Source organism: Bactrocera neohumeralis, chromosome 6 (assembly GCF_024586455.1).
Source record: "Bactrocera neohumeralis isolate Rockhampton chromosome 6, APGP_CSIRO_Bneo_wtdbg2-racon-allhic-juicebox.fasta_v2, whole genome shotgun sequence".
In the NCBI taxonomy this organism is placed as follows: domain Eukaryota; kingdom Metazoa; phylum Arthropoda; class Insecta; order Diptera; family Tephritidae; genus Bactrocera; species Bactrocera neohumeralis.
The window spans coordinates 25,615,923-25,635,858 of NC_065923.1; the positions used below are offsets into that span (position 1 = coordinate 25,615,923).

Below are 19,936 nucleotides of genomic sequence, written 5' to 3' on the forward strand. Positions count from 1 at the left end.
TTAACAATTCATTTTATGCTTCAACAAATTTATGTACTTTTATCGATTTTTGTAAAGCTTCTGACACGTCCATCTGTAACTTTAGTTGAGCTCAAGTCTAGTTCATCCACATTCTGCAAACATTATTTCTTTTTTTTTTCTATTTACATTTATAAATTCTTCTCATCCACTCGGCGTTAGAAAATTACCATAACCACATAGCAGTAAGAAATCAAACAACCATAAATTATTTGTGTTTATTTGACAACAGTTGTCATATATTGTTCTTTAGTAGTGTTAAAAATGGTTTTTAAAAGTTATAATCAGGTACTTTAAGATTAAAGTAGCTGACCAAATAAAAAAAACATCTTTCAAATCTAACTACGTACGTACTCGCAGGCATTGGCCTTCAATCGTATAACAAACATATATACATACATACATTTGTATGTATGTGTATGTTATGATGGTTGCTCACATAAAATGTGTTCCTTCGTTAATTCTTTCAAATTCAAATTAAAACTAAATATAATATACAATTTGTGTAATATGATATTAACGAATTTCAGCAACAATATTTCATGTAACTATAACTAAAACTTTGTTGTTGCTTAATAAATTATATGACTGTTAAAGAATTGTATATAAATTTGGTTTATGTTTCTGAGTTTTCGACTACGCACTCGTTTGACTCGATTAGTAAAACTGAAATCTGCCTTAACAGCGAGACGTACTTACATAAATATAAAGTATACATATACATATAAATTTTTTGTTTATAAAATTAAGTGTCAATCGTTGTTGCGCATTTCTCAACATTTAAAGGTGAAATTAGATGCGAAAAATAAGATTGCAACTAAAATTAATTGCTCATGCTTATCAGTTTTCTATTACACTGCTGAAATGTTTCATGTACACACACATACCTACATAAGTATGTATGTACACTAAACTGCAATAAGAGATGAAATCTAAAATGAGGTATTTTACTTAACAATAATGTTGATTAAACAATTTTGTACATACATATATGTACATACATATGTATTCTATTATTTATTATGAATGCCCATGAAAGTGTATGCGTCAGTTTTTAACATTTCAATGAAACCACATTTGCCTGGAGCCAACAATTCAATATTGATATACAAATACAAATTTTTTTGTAAGAACTAGGGCTTTGCTTTGTTTTTTGTTTTCATAATTTAGTTATTCAACAATTGCGATCACTATAGTGAAACCTTTATTACCAATTGCAAATAAATCAATGTCAAATCATAGATTCAAGGTACTTGTTGACTATTCAACAACACATTTTTTGTTTACACTCAATTTGTAAGTTTGGTATTTTTTGTTTATAAAAAATATGATAAGTAAAATTTTGAATTTAATTTTTTTGTTCAATTTTGTTTAAAAATTAAAATAAATAATATTTTGAATTAGATTTTTTACTTAAAGAAGAAATATAATAAATAAAATAATGCTTTTTTACTAAAAATTCCAATAAACAAAGCCAGTTTAATAAGGTTTGGGAAGTTACTTGTAAATAAATTTAAATCGAAAACATAATATTTTGGTTTTCAAAGTTTCTTACATAATAAATATAAATGAAACCGCATTAATTGACACAATACATTAATTCAATCCGCTAAAAGAATTTTAAATAATATAATAAGCAATATTTAAAACAAATCAAGTTTCGATATATGTTTAGTCACCTGCAGGGTTGGAAATAATGCATTTAAAAATAAAATAACTAAAATTTGATTTAAATTTTTTTCATTTTGTAATCCGGAAAATTTTAAATAAGCGCAATATTAAATTTTTAATCCCAAATACAAAATAAAAAAAATGTAATCTCAAGCTTATTATAAACAAATTGTTTTAGAATTCACATTTTTTCATTTTTTCGCATTTCGTTTTCTAACATGTGAAGCAAATATGAACATAGTTTAGATTTTGTTGTCTTATTTACACTAAATACCTTCTAATTATTGTTTTCTGTAAAAAAAAAAACATATGCAAATCTTTCGTTTTTATCTCTTTATAAAAATTATTATTACTCAAATTTTCAGATTCACAATGTTTAATTCATGGTTTTAGTTTGAAATTTTTTTTATTTGTTACTTAAATTTTTAAATTTGAAAAATGTTTTGGAACTAAAGTTTGAATATGCAATTTTTCAAATTTTAACTTTTATTATTACATTAAAAATTTAAATTTTCAATCCAAGATATTTGGGATGTAGGTTAACATTGGAATTAAAAATTGAAGTTTAATCCGAAATTTAATTTCAAAATTCGCAAGTTTGATCATCCGAAAGTATTATTCTGCAATAGCGCACATTATACGGTAATAAATTAAGCATTAACATTCTTAATAAACGGCTATAAAAACAATCTTTGGAAATAAAATTTTATAAAACATTCATAAGAAAATTTTTCAGACTGCAAAAAAATTAAATAAAAAAATATTTAAGAAAAAAAATTATTTATGAAAAAAAATATTTAAAAAAAATATTTAAAAAAAATATGAAAAACAAAATCAAATTATCAAATATTTTTCATAAATATTGTGGTCGTTTATTCTTGACATGATTTTAGCATTCACTATGTACCATATGTATTAAAAATTACACATATTGTCATTTTAAAATGAAAAAATAAAAATATTTGGTACTTCACATTTGAACGGGGGAAAATAGTCTAATTTTATTTAAAAAAAAGTGTGTGTGTGTGTATATATATATATAAAAAACAACGATTAAACCAGAGTTCATATGGAGATATATGTATTCATACATACTTACGCATATGTAAGTAAATTATAAAGCCTAAAATAAATATGTATATTGTATACTGTGGCTCCGCGGGGGAGCAAAGGGCCAATAAATATGTGTCTAGTTTAAGAACTCAAGTACATACATACATACATGCATGTCCATATGTTTATATTAATTTTTTAACTTCACAATTCGATAACCAAATCATCACTCTCACTGCATAAATGATATGGCACGCGATTTTTAAATCAGGCGCCATAGATGGTTTCCTAAAAATTTCTAAAAACAGCATTTTCTCTCTCTTGGAGCGGGTGTCCTCGGAATTGTGTGAGGCAGCAATTAACAAAAACCAGTTTATAAGTATGCATTTGACTACCTACGTTTGTCTATATGTTTTAGTTTTACTTTTGCATTTTTAAAACAGCTTACATTCAAAAAGTGAGTTGTTCATTTTAAAGATAAAATATGTGAAAAATATATATAAATATTTCTTTTGTACCAATGCTTGGTGCGTAAACAACGTATGTAGCACTAAGCTCACGCTCATTAAATACATACATACATATACCAAAAAAGATTCACAAAAAAGTGTACGCCCTTGTACATTTCTACCATTTGCACTGACAAAATTCATCATGCATCATGCTCTGGTGCATTAAAAATGGACTTTGTTGCACAGCAACTAGTCTTCTCTTCAAAATGACACGCTGGTACAAATCTGGCTTCAAGTACATAACCTCTTCAGTTTTTTACATTTGCAGCAATTTTTTCTTTCGTTTTTCGAATACAAATATTGATATCTTGCACTCCATGCAAATTCAATTTGCACTAGTGGAGTTAAGACATTATGATTAACATTTTCTTTTTTTCAATTAAAGGTGGGACTTAAAAGATGAACACCTTTGAACCAAAGTCAAAGGTTAACTTGGCCCACCTTACAAACAACAATTTTTTTTTTGGTCTCCTGCAGCCACTGCTGCTGGTTCAACAATAAATAGTTTTCAAAGTATCTGCAGCACACTTAACGCTTTCAAATGGATTCCGTTTTGGAATAGAGTCGCGTGCTACTGCCGCCACTGCCGCTATTTCCACTCCTGCCGGAGGTACCTGAGTAAGATTTACTATTGCCATCATTGCCGGATGAAGTATTTGCCGCTTCATTGTTTTGCCGCTCGTGATACTCTTGAAAACATGGTACAATGCATAAATTCGTTTGGCATTCGGGACAGTGGTATTTGGTTTTGCGCCGCAAAATTCTACCATGTCCGTCTATAGTGTTCCAACAAAAATTACAGCCCAGTGCCGGACCGGGCCGTATAACGGGACAATGACTAGAACGAGGATTCTCCAAAGTGATGATCTCCCGAGAGGTCTGAAAAGAGGGATATACAATAAATGCATTTTAAAACAAAGTTGGAAAGTCAGAAATCACTATATAGGGAAATTTGGGGACAGAAAAAGATTAGGCAAGATTGCATCAACTTTTGACATTACTCAGGTATAGCTAAGGAAAGTATTGACCCCATTCAACCCATTTTTTACAGAAATGCATCTATTATCCGGAAAAGCTTCTCCAAGAATTTCGATAATATATCTCACAGATTCACCGATGCTTTCGATAAGATATTAGTCCGTTCCCACGACAGTCGGGTCTATGGAACGGGCGTGGATTTTTATACGGCCAAGGACTGTCAGAATTCTGCCGCAACAACAACAACAAAATAAAATATTAGTTTTGGTCCACATATTCGCTCTCTGGGGGTTTGAAAAGTTGTAGTAAGATTTAGTCATGCGCAGGCATATCTTAAATGCTCCAGTCGTTTCTTTTTTTCGCAAGGTGGCGCCAATTGGAGATTCCAATCGAAGCCAGGTCCTTCTCCACCTGGTCTTTCCAACGGAGTGGAGGTCTTCCTCTTCCTTTTCTTCCCCAGGCGGTTACTGCGTCGAATACTTAAAGAGCTGGAGTGTTTTCGTCCATTCGGACGACATGACCTAGCCAGCGTTGCCTCTGTCTTTTAATTCGCTGAACTATGTCAGTGTCGTCGTATATATCATACACCTCATCATTCCATCGAATGCGATATTCGCCGTGGCCAACGCGCAAAGGACCATAAATCTTTCGCAGAACTTTTCTCTCGAAAACTCGCAACGTCGACTAGTGATATATTCATTGCTAGAATGTGAAAGCATTTAAAAGCACTTACTTGTGGAGAAGACACTGATCTTTGTAATTCCTCGCTCTTGACACGCAACGAAGGTAAGTGTTCAAATGAACTGCTGCCCATGGCTGCGGTTCCAGGATGCAAACTACTCATTCGTTCCGGTAACATAACACTAGATGTAGATTTCGAGCTACGAATCTTGCCTGTTGTTGCTGTTGGTGGTGGTGTATTCGACTCCGTTGAACGAACACGCTCCAATGGTGCTGAACTAATACTTGACGTATTAGTATGGACACCGCCCATGGATGAGGGAGTAGTGGGTGAATTGTTGCGACCACGTGAATCGCTGTCATCAATGTAAGTAGTGGTGAAGTGTGGTATGCTGAGCACTTTTGATGGACTGGCTGAAGAAGCACCGCTGCCTGGCTCGTTCGACGTGCCACTACTACCGCTGGACACAATTTGCTGCGGCACAACATATTGCGACGAACCAACAGGTGGTGGTGAACCGCCGGACGTGTACATTGATTCAGGTAGTGATATGTGGTGTGAATGCTGTAGTGGAACGCTGGTGATATGACTAGTGCCAGCACTGTTGTTAGCGCTACTGGTTGTTGTACACGATAGTGGATGTGAATACTGACGATGTAGCGGTGCAAAAGGATTTGTGCCACCAATACCACCACCACCGACGATTAATGCGCCAGCACCACTAAGTGAATGTTGAGTGGGCAGTAATGGATCCGAATGCTGTTTCATCAGAAAAGGTGTACTCTGCGGTACAGAGAGCAAGTGTGGAGAGGATGGTGTTAAACTCGGAGCCGGTTCGGATGAGTGACGCTCTATACGCGGCGGCACTGTCAGCAGGTGATGGTGACTGGGATGTGTGTGCAATTGCAGTGCATGGGCTGCGATGTAGTTCGAATGTGAACTACCACCAGGCGAATTGCTAAATGGATCGAAATCTACACAAGATCCCTGATTGGGTTCGGGTGAAGCCTGAGCATTTGAAAGACTATCACTGTCGCGTTTAACACGCGGCTGACGTGTCAGTATACGATTACGTTTCGTGCCCATTTGCTGTTGTTGTGAATGTTGATGTTGCAATTGCGCTGGAGAATGATGTTGTTGTTGTTGAGAGAGTAGATTGCTAGGTGACGGTGACATCGCCATATTGACAGCGCGTGGTGAACATTCCGGCTGAGCGACAATTGTGGACATATTAGCGTTTGACGGCTGTGATAAATCTGTAAATAAATGAGTTTGCAAATTAGTTAACGAGAAGTACTAATTGAGTGATTACTAAATCGAAGATGTAGAACTTGTTGCTAAGTGGATAAGCGAAAAAGTTGATGAAAAAAGTAGCGAGTAACTATATAACGCCTGTAATTTTATCAACGCATATGGTTATAAATCTTCATATGAACATCGTATTTGAACTTCGGCTTTATTTTCAAATTGCCGAAATAACAGCCCTCAGTCGGAATTGCGAATTGGAAAAATATACTTCGAGCCTAACGCTTAGTTGATGTTGAATTTTCTTGAGATGAGAGTCCATACGAAAATGGTCTAATATACCACACCGAAAGTTGTGAAAACTATACATCATTTACATGGAGTGGTTTTTTGTTAACATTTTTGATTTTACAATAGCAAATTAACCGTTTTTCGCAAAAAATCGTGTACTTCCTTCAAAATTTTCCCCAAAAGGTGAAAATTTAGTTTTTTACTTCAGATAATCTACTGGTAGATGAAAGTTTAATTTTTTTCGGGGAGTATTTCTCCATGAAATTTTCATAAATATTATTCGAATTTCATACTATAATGTACCATCAAAAATATATTTTAACTATTTCATTAAAAAAGGAAAAATCATAAAAAGGGGTCTTGGGCACGAATTAACCCTACTAACCCTTAACCTAATACTAAACAGAATGGTTATTTTATAAAAAAAAAATATCAGTCCTTAATGTTTAGGGTACTGCACTACAACAGATCTATAGTCACGGTGCAAAAATCAATTTAATTCTACTCTTAGTATTTAACACACATAGTAAAATTATACCAACTCATGTATATATTTTTTTATAAACTATTTATATTTATTTCTTTACACGTATATCGCACATTTATTAAATTTAAGGATATCATTTGTATTTATACTTTAATTCTTAATTTCGCTGGTTTGAAATATGCAATCTAATTCTTATTTTTAGTTAAAAAACAAATTTTTTTCTTTATAATAAATAGTTACGCAGTTAAGTCTATCAGAAGATGGCGCACTGCTTGGTGTGCTTTGTGTATGTATGTGTTTTTTTTTCTTTTTAATTTTTTTCACGGTCGCTTGCTTGTTCTTCTCTTTACTGTACAAAAAATTGTTTCCTAAAACTACAAAAAAAATCGATCTCAAAAATTTTTCTTAAGGAACGCCTTTGATGTGGCATTGCTGCTTCTTGCTTGTTGAGATGTCGGTGTGTTTGTTAGAAGAATTTTAATTGCAATTTACATTTTGCACTACTGTAGTTCACGATTGCAAATAGTTTTAACTACCAACACTAACTATGAATGATGATAGAACTTGTTGTTTATATAAGAAAAAATTAATTAATATACAAATTATAATAAAATGACAATTTAAAACTCAGTAATTTTTTTCTTTGCTTGCGAACTTTACACATAACTTTAACATTATTTTAATATATATATATATATATGTGTGTGTAATGCTTGTAAATGTATTATATATATATATATTATTTTGCCAAGAATTTTTAAAAAATATTTACTTAATTAAGCTACATACGATCTTAGGGTATTTAATGAATTATTATTTTTTTCAAACAATTTCGAGTTTACGCTCTACGCGTGTGTATCTATTTCACTTTTGTTATCAATAATAGTTGTTACACATCAGTGTTTTTGCGGTGCACAGAAATATGAAATGTTACGGCCACCTTTCCACATGGGCAACCCGATAAAATGGTATTAACCATGGCTCCGCGGGAGCGCAAACTGCCACAATTTATGTATACCGCAAAAACTCCTTGTATTATATGTGTTGTTGCTGCTTTTTCGATGAATTTGATTCAGTTGAATTATATTTCCTGTATTGCCATTTTCTGCCTATGACTATCTGGTTATTGGATGACCAATTTTGGTTTATTTCATTTAAGTTCATGTTATGAAGAGCGCTGTCCCAGCTGGTGCACCGCTATGAGCGAGCGCCAGTGGATGTGAGTGAGCCAATACCGTATGATTGCCACCACCACCACCACCAGCACCACCTACTACACCAGCCGCACCAGTCACACTAGCAATGCTATGATGTGTGGGATGTGTTGTTGTTTGTATTATGGCTGTTGTTATTGGATGTGTATGTGTGGTGGCGGCTACTGCTACCGTTTGTTGTTGTTGCTGCTGATGATGCTGTTGTGCTGCTAGGTGCATCGAAATCGTCGTCGCAGTGTTTGCACCCGAAACTGAATTCTATATTGAATTGAAGTTAATACTTTGTAAATTCATTGCAGCTGCCGGATTAACGTTGATTGTGCCCGTGCCGGTGCCCGGACCGACACCGGTCGCATCAATATATCGCTGCCTGGACACTGTATGCAGACCAGCCGCAGAGAAGTCCATATGTCGCGGATCTAAAAAGTTCATTACGCCCATTGCGGGGTGTGCACCGCCGGCACCACTACCTGAGCCAGTATGGTGTGGTGTACACATCACCGATGGTGTTGGTGTGTCGGCTGGCGGCGGTATTTGCATATTCAATGCAGCTGATTGAGCAGCCGCAGCTACTGCTGCTGTTAGGTGTTCGTAATTTTCATTGGTCGTATCATCGGTAGCGGTGTTCTGTGGTGGTGGTGATGGTGACATATTTGGTTCTTGTTTAACGACACGTGCTTTAATGCTGGGTCGCGATACCGGGTAACCGCGTTTTTTGTATTCCAACCATAATGTACGATTATTTACGCCGAAGAGGCGTGCAGCCTTACAGAAACCTATACCACCGGAACGTACGGCCTCTAAAGCGCGTATGAAATTTTCATCACCTTGAGGGTTGACCGAACGTTTACGTTTACCACCTTGATTGCCACCACTGCCGCTAGTTGTATTTCCACCACTTGAGCTACTGCTGCCGCCAGCACCACCGGCGTTACCGGCACTACTACCGGCACCACCACCACTTGGCGTGGCGTTGGCGGTGGAAATGTTACTACCACCACTGCCAGAGGCATTGCCTGCCACATCGTTGGGATGTGCTGGTGATTGTATGGGCGTAGGACCTTGACTGTACACCGATTGCACCATGCTCGATTCATTGGGTGAAGTTGGTGATAGGTTTTGTGCTGCCGCACCGGCTCCACCATAATTGCTGACTAGGCTATTCACTGTGATAATCTGTGGCGAATAAGTGGTTGCGGTATTTTGTTGCTGTTGCTGCTGTTGTTGTTGCTGCTGCTGTTGTTGTTGCTGATGTTGCTGTTGTTGTTGCTGCTGTTGTTGTTGTTGATAATGTAACTGTTGAAAATGCTGCTGTTGCTGTTGTTGCTGCTGTTGACCAGCAGCGGCTTGTTGAGCTGAGTCCTGCGCATGTTGTTGCCGTTGCTGTTGATCGTTATTTGCTGATGCGTTTGCTTGTTGTGCGCCAGCGCTGCCACCAGCATTTCCGCCGCCGTTGCCAATCAAATTTGGCTGACAAGTCGATAGCGAAAAGCGTGAATAGTTCGAGTCAACGACCGTCCATTGCAGACCTGGGAAGGGGAGAGAGAGTAAGAGAGTGTGAGAGGTTTGTATTTTTTTGTTTTTGTTTTGTTCACTAACACCACTATTAAGTGCAACTATTTTGGTGTATCGCAATACTTTATTTTCATTTTATTATATTTTCTTTTGTTTTTTGTTATTAAGTTATTTCAACTAACTAAGTATTAACTACAATTACTTTATCACAAAATATACACCAACAAATTGGCTCGTCCATTGGATTGAGAGAGAAACAGAGGCTTTGAAAGTAATGAAAAACAAGGGACGCTTACGCTCAAGAACTTTGTAGAAATTATTTCACAAGCTTTATATAAATATTTTTCAAACAAAAGCATTATATCAGTCCTATTTAAGTTTCGTTAATATATAATTTAGCAACGATCACTCTTTGCTTGCTACAAATGAGGTAAATTACAAAATTTATAATTTTGATCAGACTCTGTGCATAGCTCTCTCCTGATCCCCAAGTACAGCAAGATAGGTCTTATAAAATATGATCAGCTTTAGGTATTCTTAAAGCTGTAGTTTTTTTTAATTTTATTTTTCTTACTATTATCTTAAATATATATAGTGTAAAATAAATTATTATATTAATCATTTATTTAAATTTTACATTTACATTTGCCGTTAGGTTACTCTCCTCCTATGCCTATTGTTATTGTTATTATTACTTTATGAATAAAACCCTATATAAATTTTTTTAATTATTTTTTTGCCCCTTAAATTATACATATGTAATTGCCTGAATATTAAAAAAAATTAATTATAAATATCTTACCGGTTTTATGAATAGAATATGAATGATGCAATAAATCAAGTCTAAATATAAGGTATGAATGTGTTATGATGCAAATTTTATATTTCAAATTGAAATGGGGAGTTATTAAAGAAGAAATTGTAGAAAAAATATACCAACACAAAAAAAATGTGGTGGTTGTTGTTGTAGCAGCAGAAATCATTTCTAAAGGAATTTTGAGGAATGGTGCCTGTCAACTCGGTCCATGTCCGGGTCCGTTCCGGTTACTTAGACCCGACTGTCGTGTGAATGGATTTTGATCAATCAAAAAATAGCAACCTTTATTTGCTGTAATGGATCTGAACAATTTGTTGAGAGATTGTACCGTTGTTTTGGTCAATAATCCATACATGGATTTGGCGAAGACATCTCGGGAAATAAAAAAATTTATAGGGCCTCTGACGTTTACTTCTGTTTGTTACAAACTTCTGGGCATAAAAAATATTCTATAACACAGTTTGTGATTTTAAATTTATTTACCAAAGTTTAATCCGCATAGTGCAGAAACGACGTTCCTTTCGTAAAAAAAAAAATATTCAAATACCTCACTTATAAATCTTTGTTTGAGTACCAACAACTACGAATCGTATTCGATGAAACTATCAAGCTAAATATTCTCACTTAGCTTGAAAAAACGCGATACTAGCTTACAAGGAACACTAGAGGAAATTTGTTATGATATGCTTAAGTTTTTACCAATAATCATTTATCAAAAAAAAAAAATAATAATAATATAAATAATAATAAATAAGAATTATACTAAAATTTATGATCCTACGTCATGCAAACTATGAAATCTAAATGCAATAATTACTACTTACCAGAATGAGATGATTGAGAATTTGGTGCATCATGTTCCGAAGGTGTTGTAGCAGCAGAAATATCTAATGGCATCGATTGCTGAACGCTGCTCATGTCAACTTCAGGTTTCTATTTTAATGAAAAAAAAAATAAAGTTTATTTATTGAAGAAATCAATATAATGAGCAATATTTTAATTACAATTTGCATGTGGACGTGTCCATGACCATCGTCCAAGCTATCATCTTGTGGATGTGGTTCAACCTCAGTGCTAGACGATTCTTTTAACAATTTTGTTGCGTGTAGAGTGTGAGTTGGTATGCCACTGATGGAACCACCTGTGGTTCCAAACGACATTTGACTCATCTGTGTAAGACTTATGCCACCAGTATTGTTTCCACTGTCCAAAGAAGTATTATGTTGCTCGTCCGAATTAGTGCGATCGCCAGATCCTGAAATATGAAATTAAACATGATTATAGAAACATTTGACAAACGATTATTTTTTATTAATTTAGATTTAGCAGAAGATATTACAGTATTTTATTGTTGTAACATACCGTTATTTGAAGATTTCCGAAGTCGTTTTCGTCTAGTTGCCGGTGAAGCCCCCGAACCTAATGGTGAGGGAGTGCGTCTTAATTGATGATGTTGTTGCTGCTGTTGTGATGTTTGCGTTTGGCTGTTTTGTTGTTGTTGATGGGGATGAGACTGAAACTGTGTTTCACCGTGTTGGCCATGGTGGTGCTGGGGCTACGATGACAAAGAAACAGATTACATTTATATTTAGCGTAATAACGAATTTTTATTTATAACGACTTTAACCAAATAAAAAAATTTACGTGCGAATTGGAAATATTTACAATCCATGTACGCATTTGAATGCACTTACCTCCCAAAGTGTCTCATTTATGCTACCACCGGCACTACTACCCATGCCACCGCTAGTAACACCACTGCTACTTTGGCCGTTACTGCCAGTACTACCGCTACCCACTAAATCGGTGGGTTCATTCGATGATTTACTTTCAGATTTAGTTAAATTGGCAGGATCGGTGGGCATTTCAGCAAGTCCTTTGATTTTAAGCATCTCAGCCGTTTTTAGAATGTGTGGTAACTGCTCTTGTGATACATTCACTTCCCCATAGTACATAAAATCAACCATAGTCTTGAGGTCATCATATTGGACATCTTTAAGTATTACAATTGGATGTTGACAGGGATTCGATGTAAATAATGTCTGAGAATAAAGAATTATGTTAAAATTTCGTTAAATTTCTTATTAGTTTTAAAAACTTACTTGAAAGTATGAGCTGCAAGCAGAGAGGACAATTTTGTGAGCTTGAAGTTGTCGTCCTTCTGCTGCTAAGGTAACGTCTACTAATGTTCCATTATGTAGTAACGAGGAACATACCGAAATGAAATTCGGTTGATGGTTATTCCAGCGCAAACAAAATTGTTGCACCGACATGATCAATGCTTATTTGACCGACGTTGCCGGCAAGAAATCGCTGTAGTCGTCTATAAATGTTTATTTTTCTTTTTTATCCACTAAAAGTAATGAAGCATGTATTTAAAAATTTTTTCTTTGTCTGTTCAGCAGTGTTTTCTAGAATTAGATTTTCCTTCAGTAGCGCATACGCATGCTGCTTCCACCACCGTACTAACGCGCAATGTTTGTTTTGATATTCGTAATTCGATATACCCGCTTTTCTTTACATGGTCTAGATAAAAAAGAAAACTATAGTTATATAGTATATAAACTATTTTTTCGAATATTTTATATTTTTTAGTTTTTGGCCCAAGACATAAAACGGGAATTAATTTTAAAACAATCCACATTTTTCGTCAATGTACAGACTTATCAAATATTTGCTCCCCGTTTTGTCATTTCTGCTGCGTATACACATTTGTTCTCAAGCAATACAATAACAATAACGACACGCCAGCTTTTATGCTATCGGTCAGCACAGCTTTCTTATTAGACGAAAAATAATAACAAATAAAGAACATCTACGTAACGAAATTTAATAGTTTTGCTAGTATGCGTTTGTGTTTTGTGGAAGACCTTGAATGACGTCATTTGCGCGTATTTTTCTTTACAATGAAAATTTTCCGACACTTAATTTTTTCCTTGCACTAGTCTTAATATATGAAATTTATTGTTATGTGTTTTTTATAAATACGCGTGTTATTAGACATTTCCTAATTTTACGAACGTTTAGTTTTGTCAGCATATAAATTTGTATGTTATCTTATTAACTATAGATCAATTATACTGTTTTTTGTATAACCAACATTTAAATATATAAATACTATGTCCTTTTGTAAGTTTTAAAATGTTAATAATTAAACGAAGCGTGTTTTAACTATTATGGAAAAGTTTTTCTTCAACACTTCAGTCCTTGAACTTTGATGAATGAAAACTTAAGAATAATGGTGAAAACACTGTCACACTGTCGCACTGGCGGGTATGTACATACATGGAAAAGCGTACTGTATACATTATGAATTTTACAATTGTTCTCCATTTGGTTTGAGTTGTTGTTTATCACGCATATGCCAAGCTATAACCAATATTTCTAACTATCACAAAATTATTATTAAAATTTTTACTTTACTTTACTTTTTAAAAGTTATAAGCCAACTTTAATTCTTCTATAATCCATTTTTATTTTTCTCATTCACTTTCGGCTTCATTCTACTAAATGCAACCGTGCGCAAGACGATTAAGAACACACGAAGCAGAAGGGGTGCTATGTTCGTCTTCGTCTTCATTTGCATACTTAGTTCAATGATTTTTTTCATTCACACATATATTTTTTTATTTTTAAATACTTATTACATTATGCGACTATTGCATAAACTTCATTAAACACTTTCTACTAATAACACAAATAAACATCACGTATATATTCAGTGAAGTTTTTCCCCGACTTTACACGTTTCAGAATGTGTGGAATATGAAGAAACCAAATACAAAATGGCGCGTTCGCATAGAATTTTCGCTACATCGCAAACAGCACACCCTGGCCCGTCTTCGTATGTTTACTTTCTTTATATTGCATACCCAAAAGACAATTTATTCAATTATTTTAAATGCACAACAACTGTATTTTATGAATTATTATATTTACAAATACAAAATATGCACTTTTTCAATTTGTTGCGAAGAAAACTGTATCTTACTTTGATTTTCAGAGGATAGCACAGCAAAAGAGCAAAAGAGAACTAACCAAGAGTTAACACCGAGGAACTGTTTCTTTATGTAATGAGCATTTGCGTAGTGCTGCCTGATGTACGCAAATAACTGAATTTATAATTTTATTGTTTATTGAAGAAATTAGATAAATAAATATATTTAAATTTAAACAGCATAAACAAACCTTGAACAAGTAATCTTTATTATAAATTAATAACGCTGCAACGTTGAATATTCTGATATTCACAAACGAAAATTAATTTTAAATCACGCAGCTTGTCAACACTGAAAATATGCTTCTTCTTCCAAAAAGCTGCACATTTTTAATAATCTGGCAGTATACTTTTGCATGAACGCGTCGGTTAACGGTTCGGTAAAGTGAATTAGTAAAAATTGATTTTTATTAAATATTTAAGTGGAATAATTATGAAAAGTGTAAAAAGGAGCCGCGAAACATGTTTATTCGTTTGTAATTAGTGAAAAAAGTGAAATAGTGTGGTGTGATCTAAGTTATTTAAGGGACTTGCAAAGTGCTTGCTCTGATGGGACGCCATTGCTTTAAGCGCCTTAATATTTGTTGTTTTTAAGTACATTTTTGTGAATACGCTGTCATAGGCCGCTATTGTTTTAAGTGCACTAATATTTGTTGTTTTTGAGAATATTGTTGTGAATACGCAGTGCCATACATACATATAAGTATGGATGTTTCCGATACCGTTCCGGATATGAGGAAATGAATTTAAGCTCACGGTAGCAGATGAACGACAAAATCTATCTTCCGCTCTAGACCTTGACTACAGGGTGCGCATTATAATTGAAATTAGAAGTGTTATTAGCTGCGATTAGTACATATTTATTTGAGTTCTAGTTGTTACGGTTGAAATTGCAGGTAGTGATAATTATTGTTTTGTTATTGTTGGACAAAATATTAAAATTCTTCATGTAAATAATATTGTTTATAAAAGTTAAATGTTATTAAAAGTTGCCATGAAAATGTAGTGCTTTCAATTAAATTTGTTTTGATAATATTAGTTATTTCGAATAACAGTTTGAGAGCTTTTGTAGTATTGTGAAAATTTGTTGTGTGTGGTTATGCAAAAATGTTGCTTTAAACGCCGTTACTCCGTCGCGTGATTTAAAAAATAAAATTTAATCTTTATTGTCGACGTATCTGGTGTTTGCGTTCATATGTATATGTAAGTATGTAAGATTTTAAATTATTATTATTTTTTAAACTTCCTTATGTATTTTAAATTTTTTTTTATATAAATTTTATAAAATATAGTACTAGGCTTATAAGTTCAATGTTATTTGATCGCACAAAAAAAGTATTGTTTTTAATTACTTGCTTACATATTTATATAGCGACCGTTATCTGGGCGCGCAAACCGAATCGATAGGTATTTTTTGCCTAGATTAGGTACAACCTTTTTAACTTCTCAATTAGTGGAAAAGAATTGCTTGTTTACTTGAACTTTTGCTTTTCCAATCACACTTACGGAATCGCAGAAAATGTTACAAAAATGTGTGATGTCCACTTTCACTTCTGTTAATTACGATAACATCGAGCAGTCCAACTACAGTCGGGTCGGGATTGGATCGGAGCCAGAATTTTATATGGCGAAGGATTGTGAATTCGAAATTACTTCAGGAATGTTTTTTGCCGCTACAACAACAACAACAACCACAACGATAACATTGGAAATGTAGAAGAAATAGTGTTTGAAAATCGTCGTCTGGCATAGGAGAGATAGCATATGATCTCTTACCGAACGATTCAAAACATTTTGGTTAATGTTTTGGGTATGAATGCTAAAAAGGTTGAAATTAAACTAAATGAAAATGTAGTTTGTTTTGTCAGTCCGGGTCATACTTGATGAGTTGGTATTTATATAACGACTCGCATCTACATATATATTTATATCTACTCAAAATAAATCACATCCTTATTAAATTATTTTATCTTTATTTATGCATTCAGAACAATCATGTACATTTCGTAATATACAATAGTATACATACATAGTAACTATGCATGCACCAAAGCACAATATCTTTGACGTACAAAAAGTAAATTTGAGAATACAAAGATGAAGTGAAGTTGAAATTAAGTGAGTTCCTTTAAAAATGCTCGCACCTATATTTGCATTTGATGATGTCTCCCAAAAAGTGAACTCATAATTTCTCCTTCACTTTCAATAGGAATATACAATAAATAATAACTATTTCGCACCAATTATTATTTATTGTATTTACAATTTACATTTAGTTCACTTGTTCTCTTTTTACTTTTTCATGAATTTTGCGACATTTTTAATGTTTTCTTTGACATTTTGACATTTATCACAGATTTAATAAATAATAAACAAAACTAAAATTTATATAGTATATGATATCGAAATTAATTTTTTTAAATATTTCAAAATTTTTTACGATTATTTTATGTCTTCTAAAATTGGTATTTATATCCTTTACGTTAATATTTGCCTCCTTAATTAAAATTCTTCACAATCCATTGGTTGTAAAAATTCTCTTCGCTCGCATTTTTAAACCTCTGTAGAAAAATTTCAATTGTCGGACACAAATATTTATGATTTATGATTATTTTGCGTAACACATTTTCAATGAGATTACATAATCAACACATTACAATTAATTAAAATCGCTGAATGAATATAAAACATTTTCAAAAAACTATTACAATTACGTGCACATACATTCACACATAGGAAAGTATGCTGTATAAATATGAAAATTATCAGTAATTACATAAATTAAGTGATTTAGTAAAATTAGTAGTTTCGAAGCTTTCATTGCTTTGTTGTTTTCTCTATTATGATTTTTACAATTTTTGCAAATTATGCAAATTAGCAATGCAATGCATCGCAGTTTTTTATAATTATTTTGAATTCTTCTTCTTTTTGCTCTTTGGCAATTTTGCCCAAATGCGGAAGAAGTATTCATCTCGGCGCAGCAGTTTACCGCGTGCATACGAATGTATATCCGCATCCATATTATGGTCACGTAGCCACGACGATGTGTTGCATGAACTCATTTCTGTGCGCGGTTCGTCAGGTAAACTCAAATGTCCTGCAAAGTGGAATAAAATAATAGTTGAATATATTATATAAATATAGTTTTTTTACTTATTCTGACTAAAAAACTAGAAAAATCGACAAATTCGTCAGCTCAGAAGCTGCAATATCACACAGGTATAAAAAGATAAGGAATCTTGATTTTGATTGACCAGCTTGTATGGGGGTTATATGCTATAGTGGTGCGATCTGAACAATATTTTTGGTGATTGTAGCGTTGCCTTGGATATTGAACTATGCCAAATTTCGAGAGATATCTTGTCAAATAAAAAGTGTTTAATACAAAAACTTGAATATGATCGGTTAATTTGTATGACAGCTATATGCTATAGTGGTCCGATCTGAACAATATTTTCGGATATTGTAGCGCTGCCTTAGACATTAAACTATGACAAATTTCGTTAGAATATCTTTTCAAATAAAAAAGTGATTCCGACTATATGATTTGAATAATATGTTCAGATCGTAATATTTTCTTGAACAACTATCTATGCCAAATTTCGAGAAGATAACTCGTCAAATAAAAAAGTTTTTCATATAAGAAATTGATTTTGATCGGGCTGTTTGTACTGTAGCTATAAACTATAGTGCGCCGATATCGGTGATTCCGACATATGAGCAGCCTCTTGGGGATAAAAGATAGATTGATATCTCAAAAACTGAGGTACTAAGTCGCGTATATACAGACAGGGATGCCTAATTCCAGTCAGTTCATCACGCTGATCTCTTATATATGGTACAAACATATGTACATACTTTAAAGGGTCTCCGAAATTACAAACTTTATGGCAAATTTAATATACTCTCTTCATAATTATATTCTTTTCTTACCTGCAGTGATAGCCACATATGGCTCCTCCGATTCGAGCGGTTCGCTCAAACCGATTTCATTCTTTGCAAATATGCGTATCATATATTCATGATTCTCTTGTAAATCACGTATTTGGAATCTTTGCACACCGGCCGGTACACGACCCACTTCGATCCACATGGTCTTCTTCATGTCACGTATGGCAATGTGATAGCCGAGCAGTGGCGCACCACCATCTGACTCGGGTAAACCCCATTCAAATACATGAGCATTGGCAGCCAATACGCGCGCCTCCAATGGCGCAGTGGGCGGTGAGGGAACAGCTATAGGATAAAAAACGCACAAGTTGTAAGAGTGCTACATTCAATGTCTTTCATTTGTACTCACTTGCATGTGTTTTGAGTGCGACGCTCTCGGTTACGGCTGGTGCACCTATTCCAACCGCATTTTCCGCCGACACTCTAAACCAGTATTCGCATTTTTCCTTCAAATTATCCACTGTGTATTGGCGGCAGTGTGCGTCTAACGTAATTACCTTTGTCCATTTGGTCGACGTTGCCGAACGTTTCTCAATACAATAGCCTTGTGTTGATGAAAGTCAAGTGAATGATAGGAAATTGATTAATTTCTATATTGTATAAAAGTTACAAGGTAGCAAAGTTCTGGCTTTTTAAGCGGCTTAAATTTGATCTTTACTGCATACTAACTGGTTCCGTAGGTTTCACAGAACCAAAGTATGAGTTCTGCAAGATACATGTCAGTTTTTCTTTAGTCGAACTAACCTCTAAACTTCAATTGCACTGTTAAAGTGATTTTAGCAGCCCGACATGAATTAAAAATAGTCTAAACTTTCTTGAAATAGTATAATCTATCATTCGCTTAAACTTACCAGTTATTTCTGAGCCTCCGTTGTTCGCTGGAACTTCCCAGTCGAGGGTTACGCTGCGATTCGTCACATCCGGAATGCGCAAATTTTGCGGAGGCGATGGAGGAGCTGTACAATATTTGCGTACAAAAAATATTAATAATTATGAACATAAATAACATTATAGACCTAAGGTCGCGCTGCAATCCTCGTCTATTAATCTTATGAACATAAATATATGGTTATATATAGGTTCATTATATAATAAAAATTTCGTTAGCACTTTTATAAATGATCTGAATTATTACATATACATATACATATTTTGATGAAACAATGATAGATTTGGACATTATACCTTCTGATCAAATTTGACTCGGACTGGTCCTTTAAAACATCGAAAAAGTTAAAAAAAGAACATTTCTAGAAAATCGTCGAATTATTAGGAAGTATCAGAGGTTTTCAAAATCTCTTATTGGTCCACTCATTACATTTAGTTTAATATTTTGGATATGAATTGGTTAATATTTTGGGTATGAATTGGCTAATATTTTAGGTATGAATTGGTTAATATTTTGAGTTTGAAGTTGACTTGTACCAAAAGATAAAACCGAAGGCCATCCCAGCCGAGGCTTATAACAAGTGTATGGCAAATTAGTTTAGGCGTTGGCATGCTTG

General features: G+C 33.9%; 2 protein-coding genes across 3 annotated transcripts in view; both read right to left on the reverse strand.

The window, feature by feature from the left end:
* Positions 1 to 226: 226 nt before the first annotated feature.
* Positions 227 to 14,541, reverse strand: LOC126763602 (longitudinals lacking protein, isoforms N/O/W/X/Y). 2 transcript variants are annotated; one of them, XM_050481254.1, is made up of 8 exons: positions 14,475 to 14,541; positions 12,586 to 13,009; positions 12,178 to 12,525; positions 11,846 to 12,038; positions 11,488 to 11,738; positions 11,308 to 11,416; positions 4,966 to 6,170; positions 227 to 4,133 (listed from the first exon to the last, which is right to left on the reverse strand). In XM_050481254.1, exons 2-8 carry the CDS (start codon positions 12,754 to 12,756, stop codon positions 3,792 to 3,794), a joined length of 2,619 nt encoding a protein of 872 aa, XP_050337211.1. In that variant the 5' UTR covers positions 12,757 to 13,009; positions 14,475 to 14,541; the 3' UTR covers positions 227 to 3,791. The 2 variants fall into 2 exon arrangements, with proteins under 2 accessions (XP_050337211.1, XP_050337212.1); XM_050481255.1 differs by lacking the exons at positions 227 to 4,133; positions 4,966 to 6,170 and adding an exon at positions 7,150 to 9,680.
* Positions 14,542 to 16,433: 1,892 nt separating this feature from the next.
* LOC126761832 (titin) overlaps positions 16,434 to 19,936 on the reverse strand; it is a 107,417-nt gene continuing 103,914 nt past the window's right edge. The window contains 4 exon segments of the mRNA XM_050478241.1: positions 16,434 to 17,577; positions 18,414 to 18,716; positions 18,781 to 18,975; positions 19,283 to 19,387. Coding sequence (XP_050334198.1) covers positions 17,387 to 17,577; positions 18,414 to 18,716; positions 18,781 to 18,975; positions 19,283 to 19,387 — 794 coding nt within the window. The 3' untranslated portion in view covers positions 16,434 to 17,386.